This window comes from Boleophthalmus pectinirostris, unplaced genomic scaffold (assembly GCF_026225935.1).
Source record: "Boleophthalmus pectinirostris isolate CB_2022bp ecotype Guang Dong unplaced genomic scaffold, ASM2622593v1 HiC_scaffold_6, whole genome shotgun sequence".
In the NCBI taxonomy this organism is placed as follows: domain Eukaryota; kingdom Metazoa; phylum Chordata; class Actinopteri; order Gobiiformes; family Gobiidae; genus Boleophthalmus; species Boleophthalmus pectinirostris.
In genome coordinates this window covers 24,052,256-24,072,318 of record NW_026571447.1, presented here as the reverse complement: position 1 = coordinate 24,072,318, position 20,063 = coordinate 24,052,256, and the positions used below count along the sequence as shown (strand labels likewise).

General features: G+C 36.3%; 1 protein-coding gene and 1 non-coding gene across 3 annotated transcripts; one reads left to right on the top strand and one right to left on the bottom strand.

Moving 5' to 3' along the window:
* Positions 1-327: 327 nt before the first annotated feature.
* On the bottom strand, positions 328-400 carry trnar-acg (transfer RNA arginine (anticodon ACG)). Its single transcript has one exon. It is a non-coding gene; the product is annotated as a tRNA-Arg (tRNA).
* A 508-nt stretch (positions 401-908) lies between these two features.
* deptor (DEP domain containing MTOR-interacting protein) lies at positions 909-19,202 on the top strand. 2 transcript variants are annotated; one of them, XM_020937324.2, is made up of 11 exons: positions 909-1,069; positions 1,161-1,197; positions 1,381-1,470; positions 2,848-3,026; positions 3,474-3,597; positions 7,019-7,197; positions 9,726-9,908; positions 10,452-10,589; positions 11,610-11,680; positions 12,194-12,298; positions 17,067-19,202. In XM_020937324.2, exons 2-11 carry the CDS (start codon positions 1,184-1,186, stop codon positions 17,187-17,189), a joined length of 1,206 nt encoding a protein of 401 aa, XP_020792983.1. In that variant the 5' UTR covers positions 909-1,069; positions 1,161-1,183; the 3' UTR covers positions 17,190-19,202. The 2 variants fall into 2 exon arrangements, with proteins under 2 accessions (XP_020792983.1, XP_020792982.1); XM_020937323.2 differs by having other exon boundaries at positions 1,378-1,470.
* Positions 19,203-20,063: the final 861 nt, after the last annotated feature.

Below are 20,063 nucleotides of genomic sequence, written 5' to 3'. Positions count from 1 at the left end.
CATCTCTTCATACAGATTGGTCGCTAACAATAGGTGCTAATCATATTGCCTCTAATAGTACATTGCCCTAGCTTTGTTGGTCCACAATTACTTGACACGTTTTCCAAAAAAAAAAAAAAAAAAAAAAAAACGTAGCCCAATGTACACGTGCTGACAGAAGACTGCCTAATTAGCGCATTGTATTTGGAGTATTCGTATATTTGCGGTTTCACTTTCGTTTTTCCGATGATAATGTTTAGGTCGGAATCAAAGCAGGTCGAAGTGAGTACTTCAAATTCAGTCAAAAAACCGATCATGTAATAAAACTTTGTTCAAATTCAAAAGTTTCGAGCCAGCCAGGAGTCGAACCTAGAATCTTCTGATCCGTAGTCAGACGCGTTATCCATTGCGCCACTGGCCCGTTATAGCACGAATGTTCGTCGGTCAATTTTGACTTAAAATCAAAGTAGGGGTGATCTATAATGTTTTTTAGACGCGTTAAAAGACGCTAAAAATAAGAACGGAGCAAAACCTTATTTTTTTTCCTTTATCAATAGCGCAACCGCAGTGTTAAATCCTGCACAGACAGGTAGTTGTTATTATTGCAGTACCGGATTTTTCCGGCAGATGGCGGAGCAAAACAAGAATCCACTCACTGATGACCTGAGAAGACGTCGCAATTTATCTTTATAAAGATCGTTGCACACCGCCAAGACTTGTAGAGTACTTAAGATTTTCTCTGTCCCGTTATGTACTTTATTTAGGTGTGATGTTAAATATTTAAACAGTGTTTTTCAAATGACCTATTTATTATAAGGCTAAGTTTGTAATGTGTAATTTTCTCTCCCCCCTTCTATTTCTTGACCACGCCTCTCTGGTTTACTCCCCCAATGACGTCAGCCCAGTCCTCCCTATGCGGGGGTAGTGTGGATGGGTACTGGCTGCAGGCTGCACCGTGGAGAAAAACGTGCCTTCACTCGTGTTGTGTCAGTGGCTGCCCACCTCACTGAGACCCCTGTTTTATAACAGCACCACAGCCGGATCGATGGATCTATAGAGGATGCATGCACGCGTGCAGTTGTTTACAAAGGTGGGGTGACTTGTCTGTTGGAGCTGGGACCGAGGCGCGCTGTCACATCTAAGCTTATGGTATTCCTAATTCTGGGATACTCTTTTTGTAGATAAAGGAATCTCAGAACTCCTCATGGTGCTTGAAGGGTGAGTACTAGACACAGCTTTATCATGCACAAATGTGTGAATGATCTGCATGCTTGGCTTTGTTTGCATTGCAGTATGCGTCTGACAATCGGCATGCTGCACATTTCACAGAATACAATGCACTATACATTTTGCGGTCTATTGTGTAGGTTGTATAATAACTCAAGTCTCTTGTTTCAGCAGTGAGATGGATGGCATTGGGAACACCATGCAGAAGAAGGCTGCAGAGCTGGAGCGTCTGGCCGAGGTGCTGGTCACTGGAGAACAGCTAAGGTACAGTTACAGTAATTGTCAGTCATAGTGGTCATAGTCATAATAGTCCGGGCCATATTCTTAGAGCACACCTAGAAACAAATCTGCAACTTGTTATAAAACATTAATCATGGACATGGTACTGAATCTGGTTATCTGGGCAAGTCATAACAGAAGACGTCAATAGTCCCCATGCAGAACTCTTAGCAACAGTGGTTGGTATTTTAGACACCTCCAGACCAGTGAAAATCACACAGAACACTTAGATTAGCTGGAGCGATCTCTTACTGTTTGGGTTATCAGTTTGTGTTTGCTGCATGGTGGACTTCTACTGTTTGTTCCCTGTGACCCCTCCCTGGCTCTGCTTTCCACTGAGCAGGCCAGCTGGCTCGTTGACCAGTGTCAGTGAATAAACGTCTGCTACATGTTGTTTGAATGAAAAAAACACTTGTGTTAAACTCTGTTTAAACTACTTCCCACTGTCATTTGTACAAAATAGTTTTGTGTTCAGATATTGCTCTTTTTGTTTTCATTTTATTTTACATCAGCATTATTCAATATTGAACTAAAGTTGTAAATATATGAACACTGCCTTTATGTATAACCCAACTCAAATCCACACTTTTTTTCTGTCTTTCTCTCAAGCAGAGCCACAAATCAAAATTTTTTCTTATTACAAAATGATGTTTTCGTTTAACAATTAATAAACACAACTAACCAATACAGCTGGCATCAATAACAAAAAACTTCAAACTTTCATCAGTTTCTAGTTGAAATAATGGCACTGTGCGTTATATTACATACTCCTGTTGTCATCCCATGCTGGGTCTTGTGACTCGTGTGTTGTGACTAGATAGTGTCACTCCTTTAGTCAATTGCAATATTGACCCAAGATGAACTTTATTATGTCGCTAGTAATTACATTTGTATAGCCGATGTGGGCAACATAGACAAAAATAAATATCTAGATTTTTTTTATTGTCCTGTTGATAATATTCATACAGTATTATGGCAAATGTGCCTGTAAATGTCTTGGTTGAGGTTAAAATATCACACAAAGAGTTAAGAGACTGTATTAACCACAAAAGTAACGAAATGTCACCATAGAAGCTTCATTATGAGGCCCTGTAATAAGGCCGGTACTCCTGCAATAAGACTTTTTGAATAGTTCTTTCATATAGATAGTAATCTTGATATTCTAATTTTACATCTCTCCAAAACATACCATACATTTATCTCCCACCTCTGTGTTTAGCTATTGTTTTGATAAGATTACAATGCTAAAAGAAAGGATTAAAACTATCCCTTTTCTTTGAATGAATTACTGCAAACCCTACAATACAGTAATAAATCTTTCTTTATATAGGTTGCATTTAACAGGCTTTTGCTATTTCCAAGGTTACGTCTCCATGAGGCGAAAGTGATCAAGGACCGGAGGCACCACCTGCGGACGTACCCAAACTGTTTTGTGGGCAAAGAACTAATTGATTGGCTGATTGATCACAAGGAGGCCACAGACAGGGAGACCGCCATTAAGATTATACAGAAGCTTTTGGACCAGTGCATCATTCACCATGGTGAGACAGTGGCTGGTAACACTCTCCCACACCTTACTCTTACTTGACATTTTCTGGGAACCATGTCTGCCCTGTGCACTGTAATATACCAGTATTAAATCGTTGTACTTTGAACATACAAAAACTCTTATCTTTGGGCACCTTTTAAGCAAAGATTTTGTATAGTAGCCTAATATTGAATGTTAATGACATATTAAAATGTGTCTCATAAGATCAGATTTTATAATATTAAACAATTTCAAGATAAAGATTTTCAGGTAAAAAGTTCCACTATTGGGAAGCATAATGGTATTTTAATCCAAGGTGGAAATTTGCATTATTTTTTTGTGCTTAAATTTTTTTTTTTTTACAAACCTGACTAATGCATTGCTATATAATGACACTACATTTTCATCCATATTAGTAGACTAAAACTTGTGTGTGACCCTTGGAATTCTTTCCTCCCAGTTTGTGATGAGCACCGGGAGTTCAAGGACATGAAGTTGTTTTACCGCTTCAGAAAGGACGATGGCACATTTCCATTGGACAATGAAGCCAAGGTCTTCATGAGGGGACAGCGTCTCTATGAAAAGTAAAGACACATTATACACACTGATAGTACACTTAAAGAAGCATTGTGTAACTTTTTGGGGGTCTACCATCTCATCATCTCATTACTCTTAATGTGAGCCTGGTTGCATTTCCACAGATCTGACCTCTAACTTGGCCTGGTGGCACCTTCTTGTCTCAACGGAGCTAGATACATTTAATACCATTCTGCAAAGCATAACATCTTCATGCAGACAAGCAGCTGGTGGACCCCAGAAAAGTTAAAGTTACACAGTGCACCTGGTCTTTGTTGTCTTGAGATTATTTCCATCAAGCAAATTTTAGATATGAAGGCGACTGAACTGTTGATAATGTGTTACGTAATCTCGATTGTTTAACATTATGTCATCTCTTATCAGTATGGAAAATGTGTAATAATACATTCTATTTAGTTATACTAGGCTGGATAAAGCATAATCCACCAATGTTTGTATATCAAAAACTGACTTTATTTTCACATTGTCAGAAAAGTTAGATTCCATTAAAAGTGCATTTACAAAATAAGGAGTAAAATATAAATTGCATTGCATTGTTCCCCTATCCCTCCCTCATATAAACAATATTTGAGCATCCATTTATTATTGACACTGTTGGTGAGATCTTTGCACCTTACACTGCCTTAGAGGCCGTTGCATAAGAGGAAGAAAGTTAGAGTGGAGGCATCTGTCGTCTGTGCTTATGTAAGTGCAACAGTACAACACAGTGCAACCCAGGGCACACTTTATTGTGACACTGGCCCACTTAAGGCATTTGAGGAATAATCCTTATCACCCTAGTTTTTTATAATGGTTTGTTTTTATTATTATAAAGTCTCCAGCTGTACCACAAATAATACAAACATTTTGACTTCCATTTGACTAGCGTGACTTACATTTCAACAGTCTTTATAATCCTAAAAGCACATGATTGTTATATATTCAGACAATATTGTGAACTTCCTTGGTTCCTCTTTTTCAGTCACATGCAGTTCCAATGGGGAAAAATGCACTGACAACCACATTGATTTTTACACTGTCTACTAGATTTACACTAAGTCCTATAGCTCACTAGAGTAAACACTGGATTGGTTTAAAGGGAAAATTAGCCGAAGGGAGTATTATATAGCCTTCTAATCACTGTTTACTTGGCTCTGTATCCTGCAAGTTCACTTAACATACAAATACATACACATAGATACATAACATTTAGTTCTGCACATTTTTATTTCTTGTAGCACAGGCATATTACAGTTTGCATTCACACACTTAATGGGAAAATATAATGAATGAATAATCACAGCATGTTTTTGGGCCAGTATCTATTTTGAGAAGAGTGGTACAAAATGTATATCATGTGACAATGTGAATGGATTGTTAGATACTTATTACCTCCTGCTGAGTTTTACATTGTATTACATATTATGGGCTTTCAAATCAGGTCATACGTGGAAAAGTGATGTAGGCACTAAGATTAAGATTAAGTTGACTAATCTGGGAATTCATTTTTTTTTTCTTAAAAATCACCCTTTAGAGTGAAAGGATAAGGTTAAGGTTATGTAATGTAAATCCACATTATATAAGGCGCACAGACAAATGAGCTCAAAGTGGCATACATTTCTACTACAAATTGATGTTTGTTTTACCCCATTTACTTGAATGCTACAGCGCATCCGTATAGCTATTTGTGGTTTAAAGAATGAATAGCACTAGTACGAGCGCTCCTATCCTCTTTTTACTCAGCAGATGATTTCAGTTATTTGTTTGGCCCAGAGCCTAACATTATCTATACTGATATTTAGCAGTAACATCATATCCATATTATTTCATAACCTGTAAAATAAAGGTTTCATGTGAACAGCATATCTTGACCACACACTGGGTACATTTACATAGCGATTAAACCCAGATAACAATAAACAGATAAAACAATTATTTTATCTGATTTTAGGATGTATTTACATGCACAAAAGAAATCTGATGTGCTTTTCTGGTGTTTTTGCTGACTGCACAAATAAACTCTGAGTTTAACCAGGTCAGCCAACCAAAATTACTGTGCAGCCTGTACACTGCAGAACACAGCTATAAATCTATGTATAGGACAACTCTGTTTTGTTTTGTTGCATGCAGCTAAACACTCATTTCAAATTGACGCCTTGAAAGTCAGACATTACATAAAGCAAATACATGCGCAAATTCCTATAGTGACATGCCCTACCTAATTATGGAAGATTACAATTGCACTCTTTGTTTTCTTATACTGTTAAAGCCACACCTAAGAGGCTGCTTTAAGGCTGCTTTATTAAGTAATTATAACATAATCGCATACGCATACGCATATGGCATTAGTTGTTCTAGATGTGTTTTTTTGATTGTTAAAAGTTGTTTTAGGGAGCTTTCTGCCTTGAAATTTTTGGCGCTGTTTACTAGAGTTATTATCTCCATAGTTCGATCCCTGGTCATTATGACATTTGTTGGATGTTGTTTATCTCCCACTGCGGCTTTTTCCTCTTTTGGGTCTTAAAATACAAGCACAAGCAACTCACTTCCCACAGCTACTCACAAATATGGAAAAAGTTCAAGATCAATGGTTGCACAATTATTAGTTTGTTATTTTGTGAGACTGTTGGACATGTTTTGACAAGTCCACCTGCAGGTTTCATAAAAAGTTGAGGAAGGTTTAATAAGATTATTATTATTATTATTTTTGTTTACTCGTAGGCCTGTCATGATAATCACTATATCGACCTATGATTCAGTGTGTGAAAGTTGGATTTTTATATGTTATTTTTGGCTAGTGGGGATTTTTATTTTATTTTATAAGATAATGGAGCAGTTTAGGTTTAACAAGTAACTTCTACGACTGATTACAGATACAGACTAATTAGCGTTTCATTTTTCTTTATTGAATTTTATGGGTTTTATTTTATTTTATTTTTTACAATGTTATACATTTCTAATATACATTTCTAATAATTCTAATCAAATTTTTGAGATAATCGTGCTTTAGCTTTATTGGGTCAGTGGCATAAATTTGTTCAATATTATTGTTTATCGTCTATATTTTCTGCAACAATATATCGCACCTCAAAATGTGTTACTGTGACAGGTTTATTTACTTATGTACTTTTTATTTTATCTAAAGAAGAAAACAATAATATTATTAAGCTTCAAGAAAATACAACCAAAAGACATGCAGGAATGCCTCAAAAAACTGAATGAAAATGTTTTTTTATTTAAACTGTGACAATTTAAATTCTTTCAGCTGCAACAAATACGATTTATAGGCCTAGCTAATGTATTGTATATGTGTGTGGGTGTTCTTTCACTCTGGATATTGTAATTTATTTGAGAACTTAAATCATGCCAAATCAGTTTATAATGCAAGACATTCATTGCATATTATCCAAATTTTTTTTGTGTGTATAGGCTGATGGAGCCAGAGAACAACCTGTTACAGAGCAGGGAGGAGGAGGGTGGGACATTTGAGCGAACCCTCGTGGCGTCGGAGTTTATTGATTGGCTGCTACAGGAGGGAGAGATGCCCACCAGAGAGGAGGCCGAGCAACTGGGACGAAGGCTACTCGAGCATGGCATCATTCAGCATGGTGGGCATAATATTTTAATAGATTTGAGCATATTTTAATTACACTTTATTCATATATTGCTACACTTTACTTCTGCTTAAGTATTACTCAAATTGGGGCTGCTTGGTACTGTTATAAGCTGCAGCACAACAATTGCCGATTGTCCTCACGCTTCAGTCCCCATTTCACGTCCTGTCAAAAAAATACTCCAGACCATAATGATCCATAAAAAGGGTTATTCACACTGATAGTGGGCTATACTAGGCAATGTTTTACCTGTATTAAGCTTGGATAAATTAGTTGTATTAAAAGACTTCTGACTTACGACAGCAAAACCCACCAAAAAATAATAATGATTTGCACCCATATGGTTTAAAGCATGGTACATCATTGCAATAAATTGTGTCCCAGTTTTCAGACTCTGTTATCAGGTCATTTAAGGACTAAAGTTGCATTCCTTCACAAAGTCCCCTTAACCTGAAAAACTGTCTATTCTTAACTCTGGCTCTAGACAAAAATATCCATCCACACAATGTAATCTTTGTTCTTAATCTCAACACACTACTTTAAACTGTTACAAAAGTCCTTCGTGCCCATTGAAAACCAAGGCTTCATGGACTTTTGAATGAAAAACTATTCTGCTTGTGAGAAAATGGGACTGATCTGACATATCACAATGCACAGTTGTTATCTTTATCTTTTTATATCAGTACTATAGTCATTGCTCAATTATTTATCACCAAAATTGTGTCAGAGGAAACCAAAATTAGATGTCACAGTCATTGTCACAAATGTGTTTTATCTTTTACCTAGTTATCTAATCTACTATCTACATGTTCTGTCATTTTGTATAGTGTAGTAAGTTTGAAATGAATCTCTAGTGTTTTCAGACTTTATAATGTGTTTCTGTCTGGTAATCATGTGACATAAATTTAATTTGTGGCTGACTGGTCTGTACCCATAACTAATTACCTACATAATATGAGTATTTTTTACAGTGACTCTTTGCTTCTGAATAGTAATGCAGCATTATTACAGTTTTGATTTTAATAGTGCTGAAAGTTTACATAGAAAGTTGAAGTATTATATACCATATAATACCATATGTATTTCAGCTTCTTGTTATAGGTGGCAATTTAAGGACTTTTAACCATTCATTATATAATATATCATAGTTACTTTTTAAATTATTAATTGCTTTTTTAAACTTTTACATTTTACTTATGTTTTCATTTAATTACTGAACTCTTATTTACATGGGAGGCATTGGGAGGCTCTTTTCTTACTGGGAGTAGTGCTGTCAAGCAATCTCCAAGCCTCAGGAATGTGTTGTGTTTCTGTGACTGCTGAGACACTGCTGCTGTTTGTTGTCACTTGCTTAATGTAATACGGAGTGAGAGCAGCTTCCTGCCACACAGCCATTTACTGGGAATAGTAGTCATGTTTAGCTGGGGTTCAAATGACATCACAATGTTCCATGGGCCTATTAATGTTTAACTGAGATGGCAGGAAACACTAATATTGTTAATGTACAGATTTTCAGTGTAATGAGATCATAGACCTAATCACAAATATAAACTGTCAGGTTTAACAATTGTGGATGTCACTGTGAAGATATAACAAAATCAATCATTTTGACATGGTGGGTAAAAATATTGATAGCTATAACAATTTTAAACAGTAATGGTGAAAAATAACGAGATGATACATACAATATACATACTGCCTCCATTTCAAGTATCTGAAAAATGTCAATAATGACAAGTATGTATGCGATGTGAAATCTACTTAATAGAGTTTCCATGTGTATATGTGTGTCACATTTCCTATGTAAAAATAACTGAACTGTCCTCATTCCTCTAATTTCTCTCCTAGCCTGACAGTTAGCGGTTGTTGTTTCCCTTTCCCATTCAGTATTTACTGGCAATCACAATTGTTTAGATACATAGAATACAAACATTCCAGCATTACTAGAAACACCATAATAAAACAACTATTTGTTCATTTCATTTGGTCATATTGGACTGATGGATTACAGTGCACTCAGGTCAGACAGTTCGTCCATTGTCACTTATTCTTTTGTCTCTTGTAATAAAAGGTTTTTGTTTGCTTGACAAAAGCCAGCTCCCACTGACGTACATGCAGACTGACCACAACCTTCTTTACACTATAGGCAGCTAGCAATGTGCTTCCATCCACGCAGGTACACTCCATTAACTCCATGTGTACCTTACTGTATAATATAAGCCATGTTTCCAGATTAGGCTGTACGCTTCCCTTTATCTCTAATATGTTGCCCTGGTGTCCTGCTTTCACATGTGGAAGGTCATTGCACTTAGAGGCCAATATATGTTTGTTCAACAGGTGAACTCTACAATGCAGCTGTTTATTTAATACTGCTTGCTTGAATTTTAAGAATTTCAGGGTCATTTGGACTGAAACTAGGTGAAGTGATGATACTATTTTAGACTAAAGTGTCAAGTCCACTCTATATTGTTATGCTATACAAATGTGGGACAAAGATTAACTATTATTTGTGTTCTTCTCAGTTACCAACAAGCACCACTTTGTTGACGGACCGCTGCTTTACCAGTTCAGGATGAATTTCAGACGGAGAAGGAGGTTGATTGAGCTTCTTCATGAGCGAAGTCGGACCATCCCGGAGAGCCATGACAGTCCGTTCTGTCTGAGAAAACAAAACTCAGATGGGAGCAACACCAGCTTTCTCTCAGGTACAAACTATCATTTACATACAGACAAAGACTGTGCTTTGTTTATCATTGTTGGCTTAAGTTTATTGACAGACAGATTAAAACACATGATAAGGTTAAGGACTTTTTGTTAAGGACAGTTTGTTGTGCCTAACTGCAATGTTTGTCAAACAGTGGTATGTGTACCCCCTGTGGTGCAATGACTCCTTGCTGGTGGGTCTCAGGGTTTTCTGCTGTTCATTAAAGTTGGCAGTTGACCCGGTTTAGGCCTGGTTTAGACCTCGTTTACACTTGTTTTTTTTACTTGTTATTGAGTCTGGGTGTAGGCCACTTTGTGTACTGTTTTTAGACCTGGCTTATTATTGGCCTGGTATGGTACCATACTTGTAAGACCAAATATTTTGTTAGATGGTACTTGAAAAGGTTTAATGTACTCCACACAAATTTTATATTATCACTCTACACACTCTACTGTGAGTTTAGCTTGAAGGTAATTTTCTATTTTTATAATATCACTCAAATGGTGTCTGTAACCAGCCTGTTTCTGTTCTTCTCCTGGTCCAGTTAGTCCTACTAAAGAGATAAAGGTGGTGGTGGGGGTCCGCCGCAGCAGCCTGAGCAGCAGCTGTGGGAGCAGTGGTTACTATAGCAGTAGTCCGACACTCAGCAGCAGCCCACCAGTCCTGTGCAACCCCAAGTCAGGTATTACTGTCACCCATTGAGTTATTATTGAGTTACTGATACAAAAGGTTTAAAAGGTAAGTACTGGACAGTGTTTTTGAAACCAATACATTCCAACTCTCACCAAGAATTATTTTCAATTTGATGGGAATGGTCTGAGAAAGTAGGATTTATACCACCCTAAGTTAAATAAGTCCTGCTTCCAAAGGGAGGTACATTATGAAGTAGATATGATTAATTAAATGTAAGTGTTATCAAAATACCAATTGTATTACTTTATGTAAGTAATAAGGACTGAATAAGGATGATAACTGCCCCACGACTGAAGGTTTCCTGTGATCAAAGCAGTGCCCTTGACAGACCTTTCTTTGTAGTGCTGAAGTAAACACTCACAAACAATGTAATACAGGAAAAGGAAGGCACTTGGACATATTCCAAAAACATAGGATTTCTCCAACTTCAGTTTGACACAGTGTGCGTGCAAGTGTGAAGTGTGGCAGTGTTGGATCACATTATTATACATGATTACTCACATCACTTGCCATTTACTTGAATCCCAAAATTAAAAAACAAAGGAACTATGCTTTTAAAACAGTTTTATATAACACATATTCACTTACTTATCTGCTATTCTGTGGTTGTAACTTGTTTAGGAAATACTGTAGTATTGTTTAATGGATACCCAGGAAAGCTATACATTGTGTTTACATATGGTTAGGTAAGTCTGCAAAGAGGAAGTTTAAAGAGTGGTTAGCTATACTGTTACATGTGTTTCAGGAAGTAGGGAGCCCCCAGGCCTTGTTAACATGTGACTCACATTAACACTTTCCTCACACGCTTTCTGCATCATTTATGTTGTTAGGGCAAAGCTCTAGTACAAATCAGCTGCTTTATGTAAAAACGTGGAGACCCTAGTTTTTTTCTTACATTTTAATTCATATTTTTAATGTTTTGAACTATTGTAATTTCAGAGAAAGTAGGTTAATTAATTTAGTAATGATAGTTTTAAATCTAGCTAACATTATGTTTTTTCTTTACCAGTTTTAAAGAGACAAGTGAGTCCAGAGGAGCTACAGGCACCGGGAGGACCCTTTATAAAGAAGACATTCACCGTACGTCACCAGAACAATAGCATCCCTCGTGATTTTTAAATTAAGGAGCTCTATAGTCATGTGTATTAATGTGCCAGATACTATTGCCTTTTTTAAAACCACAGCCCCAATATAATTATGGTCTTTATTGCAACTGTAAATTTTATAGACAAGTAATTGAGTCAGCATTATTAATGTTTTAGTGTTCCTAACTGAACCCATTTAGTCATTGTTTAATACAATTTTAGAATTGATTTAGTTATAGTTCAAACATATTTTATGCCATTATAACATCGGTTTTGTCCAGTATTACATTAGTCTGATTGTACTTTATTCCTTGTTTAGTACGGATTGAGTTTGGTTCAGTCCGGGTTTAGTCCTGGCTTGTTGTTGAGTCACTACTCATTTGAAAAGCCTAATGGTCAAAAAATGCTTCCACTACAATGACCACAAATATATAACAGCTGTTGGCTTGCTATGTATGTGTTCAGTGTACATGTTTATAGCAATAAAATGCATGTTTTTCTTTTTCAGATTGTGGGTGATGCAGTTGGATGGGGGTTTGTTGTGCGAGGCAGTAAACCTTGTCACATTCAGGCAGTGGACCCTGGCGGCCCTGCAGCTGCTGCTGGCATGAAGGTAAGATATGAACTCAAGATATGAACCCAGTGAACCACAAACTAAACTATGGCCATATAGTCACATTATAATTGGGATTGTATAATATTGCTCCAATCTATTACAAAAAGGTATGACATTTACATAAAACATTTGCTATACATTTACTTGTGCAATTTCTCAAAATCTGGAACAAACGTCTCTACTGAGGCTTTTAAAACATACTTCCTCTAAAAGTTAGCATTTGACTTTGCAGAAATGCTTGTGAATACATATGTCACCAAAATAACTGTGAACATGATATATGAGCAGCCTCGCTACGAACTTCTTTAAATAACTTTACCTTAAATGTGCAATGTTTTCGTTATGGACACCACTTTATGCTGTATTTCACATTTTAATATACCATCACATGAAAACAAGTTAGCAATTTTCCTGCCTGACTTGAGAAAAACAGTCCCACTTGCTTTTTTTAGATAGTTGTACAAATGTAGGAAGTTTGACAATGGCCAGGATGAGGCAAAGGAGAAGCGTTTAAGAACGAGAAAACATGTCTGAGGATAGATAAATAAATACAGCCAGGGACGTGGACAGAAGGGGACTGCGCAGGCACAGCTGGCATGTTGGTATGTTAGTAGAGTGGCAACAAGGAATTCTGGGAATGCAGATAATTGAGCCACTCTTTGGCCTCAACTTCAGAGAGCAGAGAGGCATGACCCTGGTGAGTGAGTACACAAATGTGAAAAGGAAGTTAAATCAAAGACTCGCTCATTCAAGGTTTTAATCTCATGATGAATTAAACACAACTTCAATGTGATTTAAATGTGCACTATGTAACTTTTCCACTTTGTCTGGAATATTTTACTGTATTGCATTAAACTGACCAAGTTATAGGTCAGATATGTGAAGAGGCAAGTCTGCTCACATTAAGAATGTATTTGTGGGTAATAATATTAATTGAATAAAAGCAAGGTAGATATGTTTTATGCAATATTGTTCAAGGCATTTAATAATATTTCCATAAAGGCAAGCAGGTCCCAAGCCAGCACCCAAAAAGCTACATAGTGTACCTCTAATATTAAAAATAAGAAAAATATTTGGAGTAATTCTAAGGAAAAAATGACGAGTGGGAATAAGTCAGTCAAAAAGAGGAAGTGGTATTATTATCACTTCTGCTTTGTTGGGGTTGTATTTTATTGCCATAGAAACCAGTCGGTGATGAGCCGGTGCACTCATAAAATGTTTGTTTTAGGTCTTGTCTGTGTTTAACTGTTTATAGAAAGGCTTGCAGACAATTGTTAAGTTTGCAAGAGATCATTATGTTTATATGCTAATATAAACTAAACTAAATTACCCACCAAACATTAATAGATTTAGTGTATTTGCTTATTTATGCTCATTTCACAGACATCATTTTGTTTGGTTTCTCTTCTCTTAAGTGCTTTATTGACATAATAAAGCAATAAGACAATTTAATAGTAGAGAATGATGTTAGCATTGCAGTCCAGATAAGAAGTGATAATTCACACCCACTGAATTCAGAGGACAGACTGTAAAAGCATCACTGACCTCCTCATCTCTTCTTATATAAAAGGCTTTCAGACTTTCAGAGTGTTGAACATGTCTGCCCCTTTCCCATTAAATGCTGCCGTGTACTTACCCCATATGTGAGGCCTTATGCTTCACATCCCCAACCTGAGCTAATGGACTTGCATAAGGCTTTAGATAGAACTGGGAGTGCCAGCTCAGCAAATCAAGACAGTGGAAGAAAATATATGCTACAAACCTTTTTTTTTAGCCTGGCAGGTGACTTGAGTTAAAAATATGAAGTATGTAACATGTTGAACAAAATATTAGAGATTAACTGATATGTTTTTTTTCATGGTTTAGAGTCCAGAGCAACCAATGGCCGATAAGCTCTGCAGATATTTTTGAACTGATATTTTGGTCTGATTTTGATTATTTCCAGCCAGATATTGTAATTTAAATTTACTAGTCCCTCCAAACCCTGTTTTTCTACAAACCTGAGCTATGTAGTTTTGTGCAGCGATCTATTCATATTAAAGTTTTAGTTTAGAAGCAGATTGACCAAAACAAAGTATCGTCATATGCTGGAGATTTAAGATTGAAAGTCAGTATGCTAAAAAGTTGAAATAACAGACAACAGATATATTAGTCTATTTCTACAAAATATCCCCATCTCTGTGTCGTGCCACGATTTGTATAATGTCAGATGGTTTTTCACCTACCATCTTGGCTTGAAATGAGCAAAGATGTACATTTACCTGAAAAACCTGTCATAATTTTAATCAAATAGTCAATATGTAATTTATTGCAAAACATATTTATTTGTAATGCCCACCAACTCATGCCTGCTGGTCCTCCAAGCTTTCTTCCCCTCAAGACAGAAAGGAAAATGATTGTGTCATTCATGGGTTTCATTTCATGCTGCATCTCCCCATTTGAACTGGCTCTGTACTGCGATTACATTTACAATATATCATATTCTGAGTACCCATTGTAAACAACTTCAGGAGCATTAACATTTGAGAGAAGACTAAACTAATAAAAGAATCACATGAAATTCAGACCATGTTTGTAGAGGTCAAGACTTTCTATGAAAAAACAGTATATTTAGTGTGATATTGTGATATAAAGTGTGTATAGCTTTTGTGATTTCACTGAACCAAATCAAATTTCAATTTCTATTCTATTACAATAAATAGAGCAGCTGCCCTACTACAAATGTCATGGAAATGTGTGTTAGATATCTCTTGGGGCACATCTTCATGATCCCCACCAGCTGTGTGCAGTTTGTACAGAAATATTACCCTCGTGATCACACGGCGTACTCACATACTGCTCTTATTGCCTCATGTGAGTTAAGTTTTCACTGTGTATCCTTGGCCTTTTTTCTTCCTCTCTGTGTGTCCCTTTAACCCACTCTAAGCAAGAGGCCATTCATCGTGTGCAACTGGGCCCCAAGCCAAGTCTAATAACACCGCTGCTAGGAAGAAGAGCACTAGAGGAGGGAGCAGGAGCTAGTTACAGAATCTAAAGCAAAGGTTAAAAGAAACAGATGAACAGAAAGAAGTGTCCAATGTGCAATACAATATGTGCTGTGTTGTAAACTATAAATAGGCCTGAACACTCCCCTTGTTTACAACTTTATCTGTTTTCCTGGAGTTTAGATCACAATCCAAAGAAAAAGAAACATGTAGTTACTTAGACCAAAATAGAAAAGGCATGAAGGAAAAGTTTAAAGGTACTCTGTAACTTTTTGGCAGAGGGTCTGCCACAAAGTTGTTGCTTTGCTTTAAATATTGCACATTAAACATATTTATCTTTAATTTATAGGCTTTTTATTGCTCAAATTGTTTTAAGTATGCAGTCTTACTTGGAGCAGGGTCATTTCTCCACTGAGCTTACCTAGTTGTGCTTCCAGCTTGTCTCCATGGAGATTGATATTTTTAAAGCCATACTGTGTAACATTCTAGGCAAAGCAATAACATCTCAATGGTGAGAAGCAGGTGGCAGTTCCTCTACCAGTAAAATGACATAATGCACCTTTAAGTTAACCTTTCCTCTCTTTGTACTAGGGATAGTTGTATTTGACTCATCCTTTTATACACCTGTGTCATAGTGACAGTGGGTGATTTTAATAAGGCTGTATATTTTATTATAATCTAATTAAAAATGGAATTTGGACATCACACATTAAAACCGCCAAAATATACAATATAATTTTCTCTACACCAAAATAACCACTTTCCATGTTCCATGTATGTATGCCCGCCCTGTGCTTTAGAGTTAGCTACAAACATGTGAAACCTGGTGATTCTTGTATTTGTTTATTTTTCAGTCTTCATTCAACTGTTGATATGATGTGTATAATATCATCACTGACTGACTGTAAAATATACATCATAATTGGGTATTTTTCCATAATCCTTCTTCCCTACAAGTTTGAAACAGATCCCATGTGGCTGAGTTGCAAAACCAAACCACAGCAGCCGCATCATGTTGCAACATTCACAGTGTACGGAATACAAGTCTTATTTTTATCTGTGCCAGGGCAGTGGTTAAATACTGATAAGGAAGGTGGAGTCCTGGCATGATACAACAGTGATTAGAGTACCTCTTTAAAATCTTGATTCACTTTTATTACTTTTATATATACTTTTATTCAATTAGTTTTTAATTCAGTTGCTGTATTTAGTAATGGGCAAAAGAAACCTGTTTGTTACATGGTATTTTCTTGCAATATGGTATTTATATGAGCTATTTATATGGGCAGAGTATTTGTGGTATGGCTGTAGTCCTTTTAATTGAATTGAATACATCTATTTACTTATTTAGAGATGCTGTTAACAAGTGCTTAGATGTTTTTGCATGATATCCTACTTTTTTAACCATGTCACATCCCCCTTTTAATCGAGTAACTGACCATGAATTGTCAGGATATTCATAGTACATCTGTTGATGGTTATAAAGGATTTACTAGCAACTAATTACAGTCTTTGATTCTTACATTATTAATGAATGTCAAATGTAATGGTCGGAAAGAATTTCTTTAATGGACAGACTTATTTTTATGGCCAGCCGTCTTTATTTTACCAAACATGATAGCGTAAAATGGGGGTGAAGAGTGGGACAGACAATCAGCAAACTGTGGAAGCTGGCTTGGTGCTCAGCATATGTCCTGTGACCAGTCTTCTGATCCATAATAACATTTTATGCACTCTGGTTCTAACATAATAAGAATATTGTGTTTGTCTTTTTCTTGCAGGTTTGCCAGTTCGTGGTGTCTGTGAATGGTTTGAACGTACTGTCACATGACTACAGAACAGTGAGCAACCTCATCCTCACTGGACCCAGGACAATTGTTATGGAGGTGATGGAGGAGATTTGAATAGAAAGACAGAAAAAAAGTGCACAACATAGTACACTTTCTGCAAAGATAACTTCAGAAGAACTTGCCCTTGAAAAACCAGAGCAGCAGTGACTGGAGACTCAACTTGTTCACTTTGTTTGGACAAGGTGGGTGACGGGCCAGAACTATGTTTAAAAGTGCGAAGGTTGAGTAAATGATTCTTGAAAACAGGACAAGAATATGTCCGTAGATGCACAAAAACTGTAAAGAAAATGTTTTTAAAAAATCATTCAACCATGTTGCGCTAATCTCACTGGAAGAGACAAAAATCTGAGTCAAATAGCATCATGAATTTGATTGTTAATGGGATTACAGTATTGCAGGGATTTCCAAGTATTTCGTTCACATCTAAAGATGACCCAGGAAGAATGATTCACAGGCCTTGACCCATGGCATGTGACCCCCACTTGTGGCCACTCCTGAAGATTTTCTGGCCCTGGTCTGCCCTCTGCTGGAAGAATGGAATACTGAAATAATTACAACTTTTTAAAACAAAGTTGTAGATGAACAAAACACACTAGGAAAACTCACTTGTACCTAAATATCTTTGTATACAAAATGAATTGAAAACATAATCAAAATTATCAAAACTGTAATTTAATAATTAGACTTTTCTGGTGATGTTTGCTTTTTTGCTTAGTTTGTTTGTTTTGTAAACAAACATTAGCACAATAACCAATAGTTTGAATTGACATAAGCACTTAAGTGATAAATGATTGCTTTTATAAATCTTGTATTTACATTCTACAAAAATAACGCACAATCAGTCACTTAATATTGTGTGAAGAAATACTCTTAGATGTTATGACAAACACATGTATGTACATGTTTACTGACCACATTGATCACTATATTGTTTGGACAAATAATATTTTAAATTCAAAGTTAGACTATGTTTAAAGCTCAGTATATTTTTGCACCTCATTGGCATTATGTGTAAAGGAAGTTTGATTTGAGTGCGATTTTATTATACAGGTCTAAAAAGAGCATGGTTCACATGTAGGTCTGTAGTTTGTAAAGCCAGTCCTATAAAAACTTTATGAATTAAGTTTTGTTACTTTAGAGAGGTTCAGTAAAGATACTCCCATAGCTTCACATAGCACATTTCTTGCAAGTATCTGGCATGTCTCTAGTGTCATCTTGTTAAAGTCAATGTCAGTCCTGTTAAGTCGTAACATGCATGACGTCTGAAGACTAGTTGTATATTTTCACAGTTTAGAAATAATGATAAAAGAGAGTTGTAGATTTTAAAACCCTTACTGAACCCTCACTGTTAGCTGTCAGACTAGCATTTTAATATTTTGTCAAACTACTATTTAACTTACTCTTAACATTTTTGTTGACGTTTAAAGGATGAAATGGCTGCTTGTAATGAAAAGTTATAGATGACTTAAGAAGATTGTAACATAATTCTTAAAACCAGCTTTAACTTTCTGAACATATTTTGTCACTGTGGTTGACTAACTGCAACTTTTACTTTTATGTTAATATGTTATATTTCTCATAAAGCGATTGTGCCTGGGACTGTTTCCAAAAGCGGGTTATAAAGGGGACAAAGGTTGCACTAGACTCGTATAATAATAAAAGAGTGTCTGGTGTGGCCTCAGAAAGATCTTGAACAGGTTAGTAGGTCAAAGCTGGTAAATACAAAATGTTCTTTGACTGTTCAACTACAAATATTTGCCTTAACAACTTGTTTTGCTGCTATTACTGCTTAGCCTCTTCCTCAGTAGCTCCAATCATTTAGACAATCAGTGTCTGCGTGTTGGTGTGAACAGCATTTACAAGAAGCACAATGGAAAGCAATGGAATGATGTACTGATGGTGTTATTACAGCATTTTACGTTGATGTAAAGCCGACTGTTATAAAAGGTACTGCAGAATTATTTTTAGACTTTTGTGGGACTTTGCGACAGTAGCTTACACCATCAGTTGTTGTAGCTATGGTTCATTTGGATGTTCTAATACAATAAAACAAAAAATAATACTAAACTGACTGAGTGGTCTTATCTGGGGAAAAAAGAAAAGAAAAAACTCATATGCAGTGGCAGAGTCAGCAATTTGGGGGCCTTAGGCAAACTTGAGTTTGGGGCCCTCACTATAATGCACACTTTTTTTGTTTTGTTTTGTTAATATATTTATTGTCTGTTTTCCCCATTGTTTTTGAGACATACACATCTCTATGTATTTGGATTGTCTTATTTGTTATGTCACCTATTAGAAAATCAGAGCTGAAAGTAGTTTTTTTTTTTTTTTTTTTTTGCTAGTACATTACATTTTTGTTTACATCCATTACATGTGATTATTATTACTTTTCTTATGATAATTGTTTAAAAGTAAACTACTGTCATTTAATGTCATATTGAGAGGAAATCAAATTACCCTGAGGCCTCGGCCATTAGTGGGACTGAGGACAATTGGTTAGGGGCCCCTCCAGATTTGGGGGCCCTAAGCAGCAGCCTACTTTTGCCTAATGGTAGCATCTCCTCTGCTCATACGTAAGAATGTGATCATAAGGCTTACATTAATTTCTAAAAAACAATTTCCTAAAATCAGAGCCGATTATAAATTGGGTCTGTTTATTTTCCAGGAGGTAATATTGTTCAAGCAAGCCTGTACATTGCTTTAACTGCCAAAAGGGGGCAGCAATATACCACATTGGAATGAAGTCTTAAAGCACTGTTGCCAGTCCCTTCTACATTCTGTTTTAATGTAGAGCAGGTGTCAGGGAATTGACCCCGACCTCAAATATTAAAGAACACGCCAGGGACACAGTGGTTGGTTTTACTTGCGCAAGGAGTAAGAGAGAGCTCTGCCTGTCGCAAGGAGTAGGAGAGAGCTGCCTGTCTCATC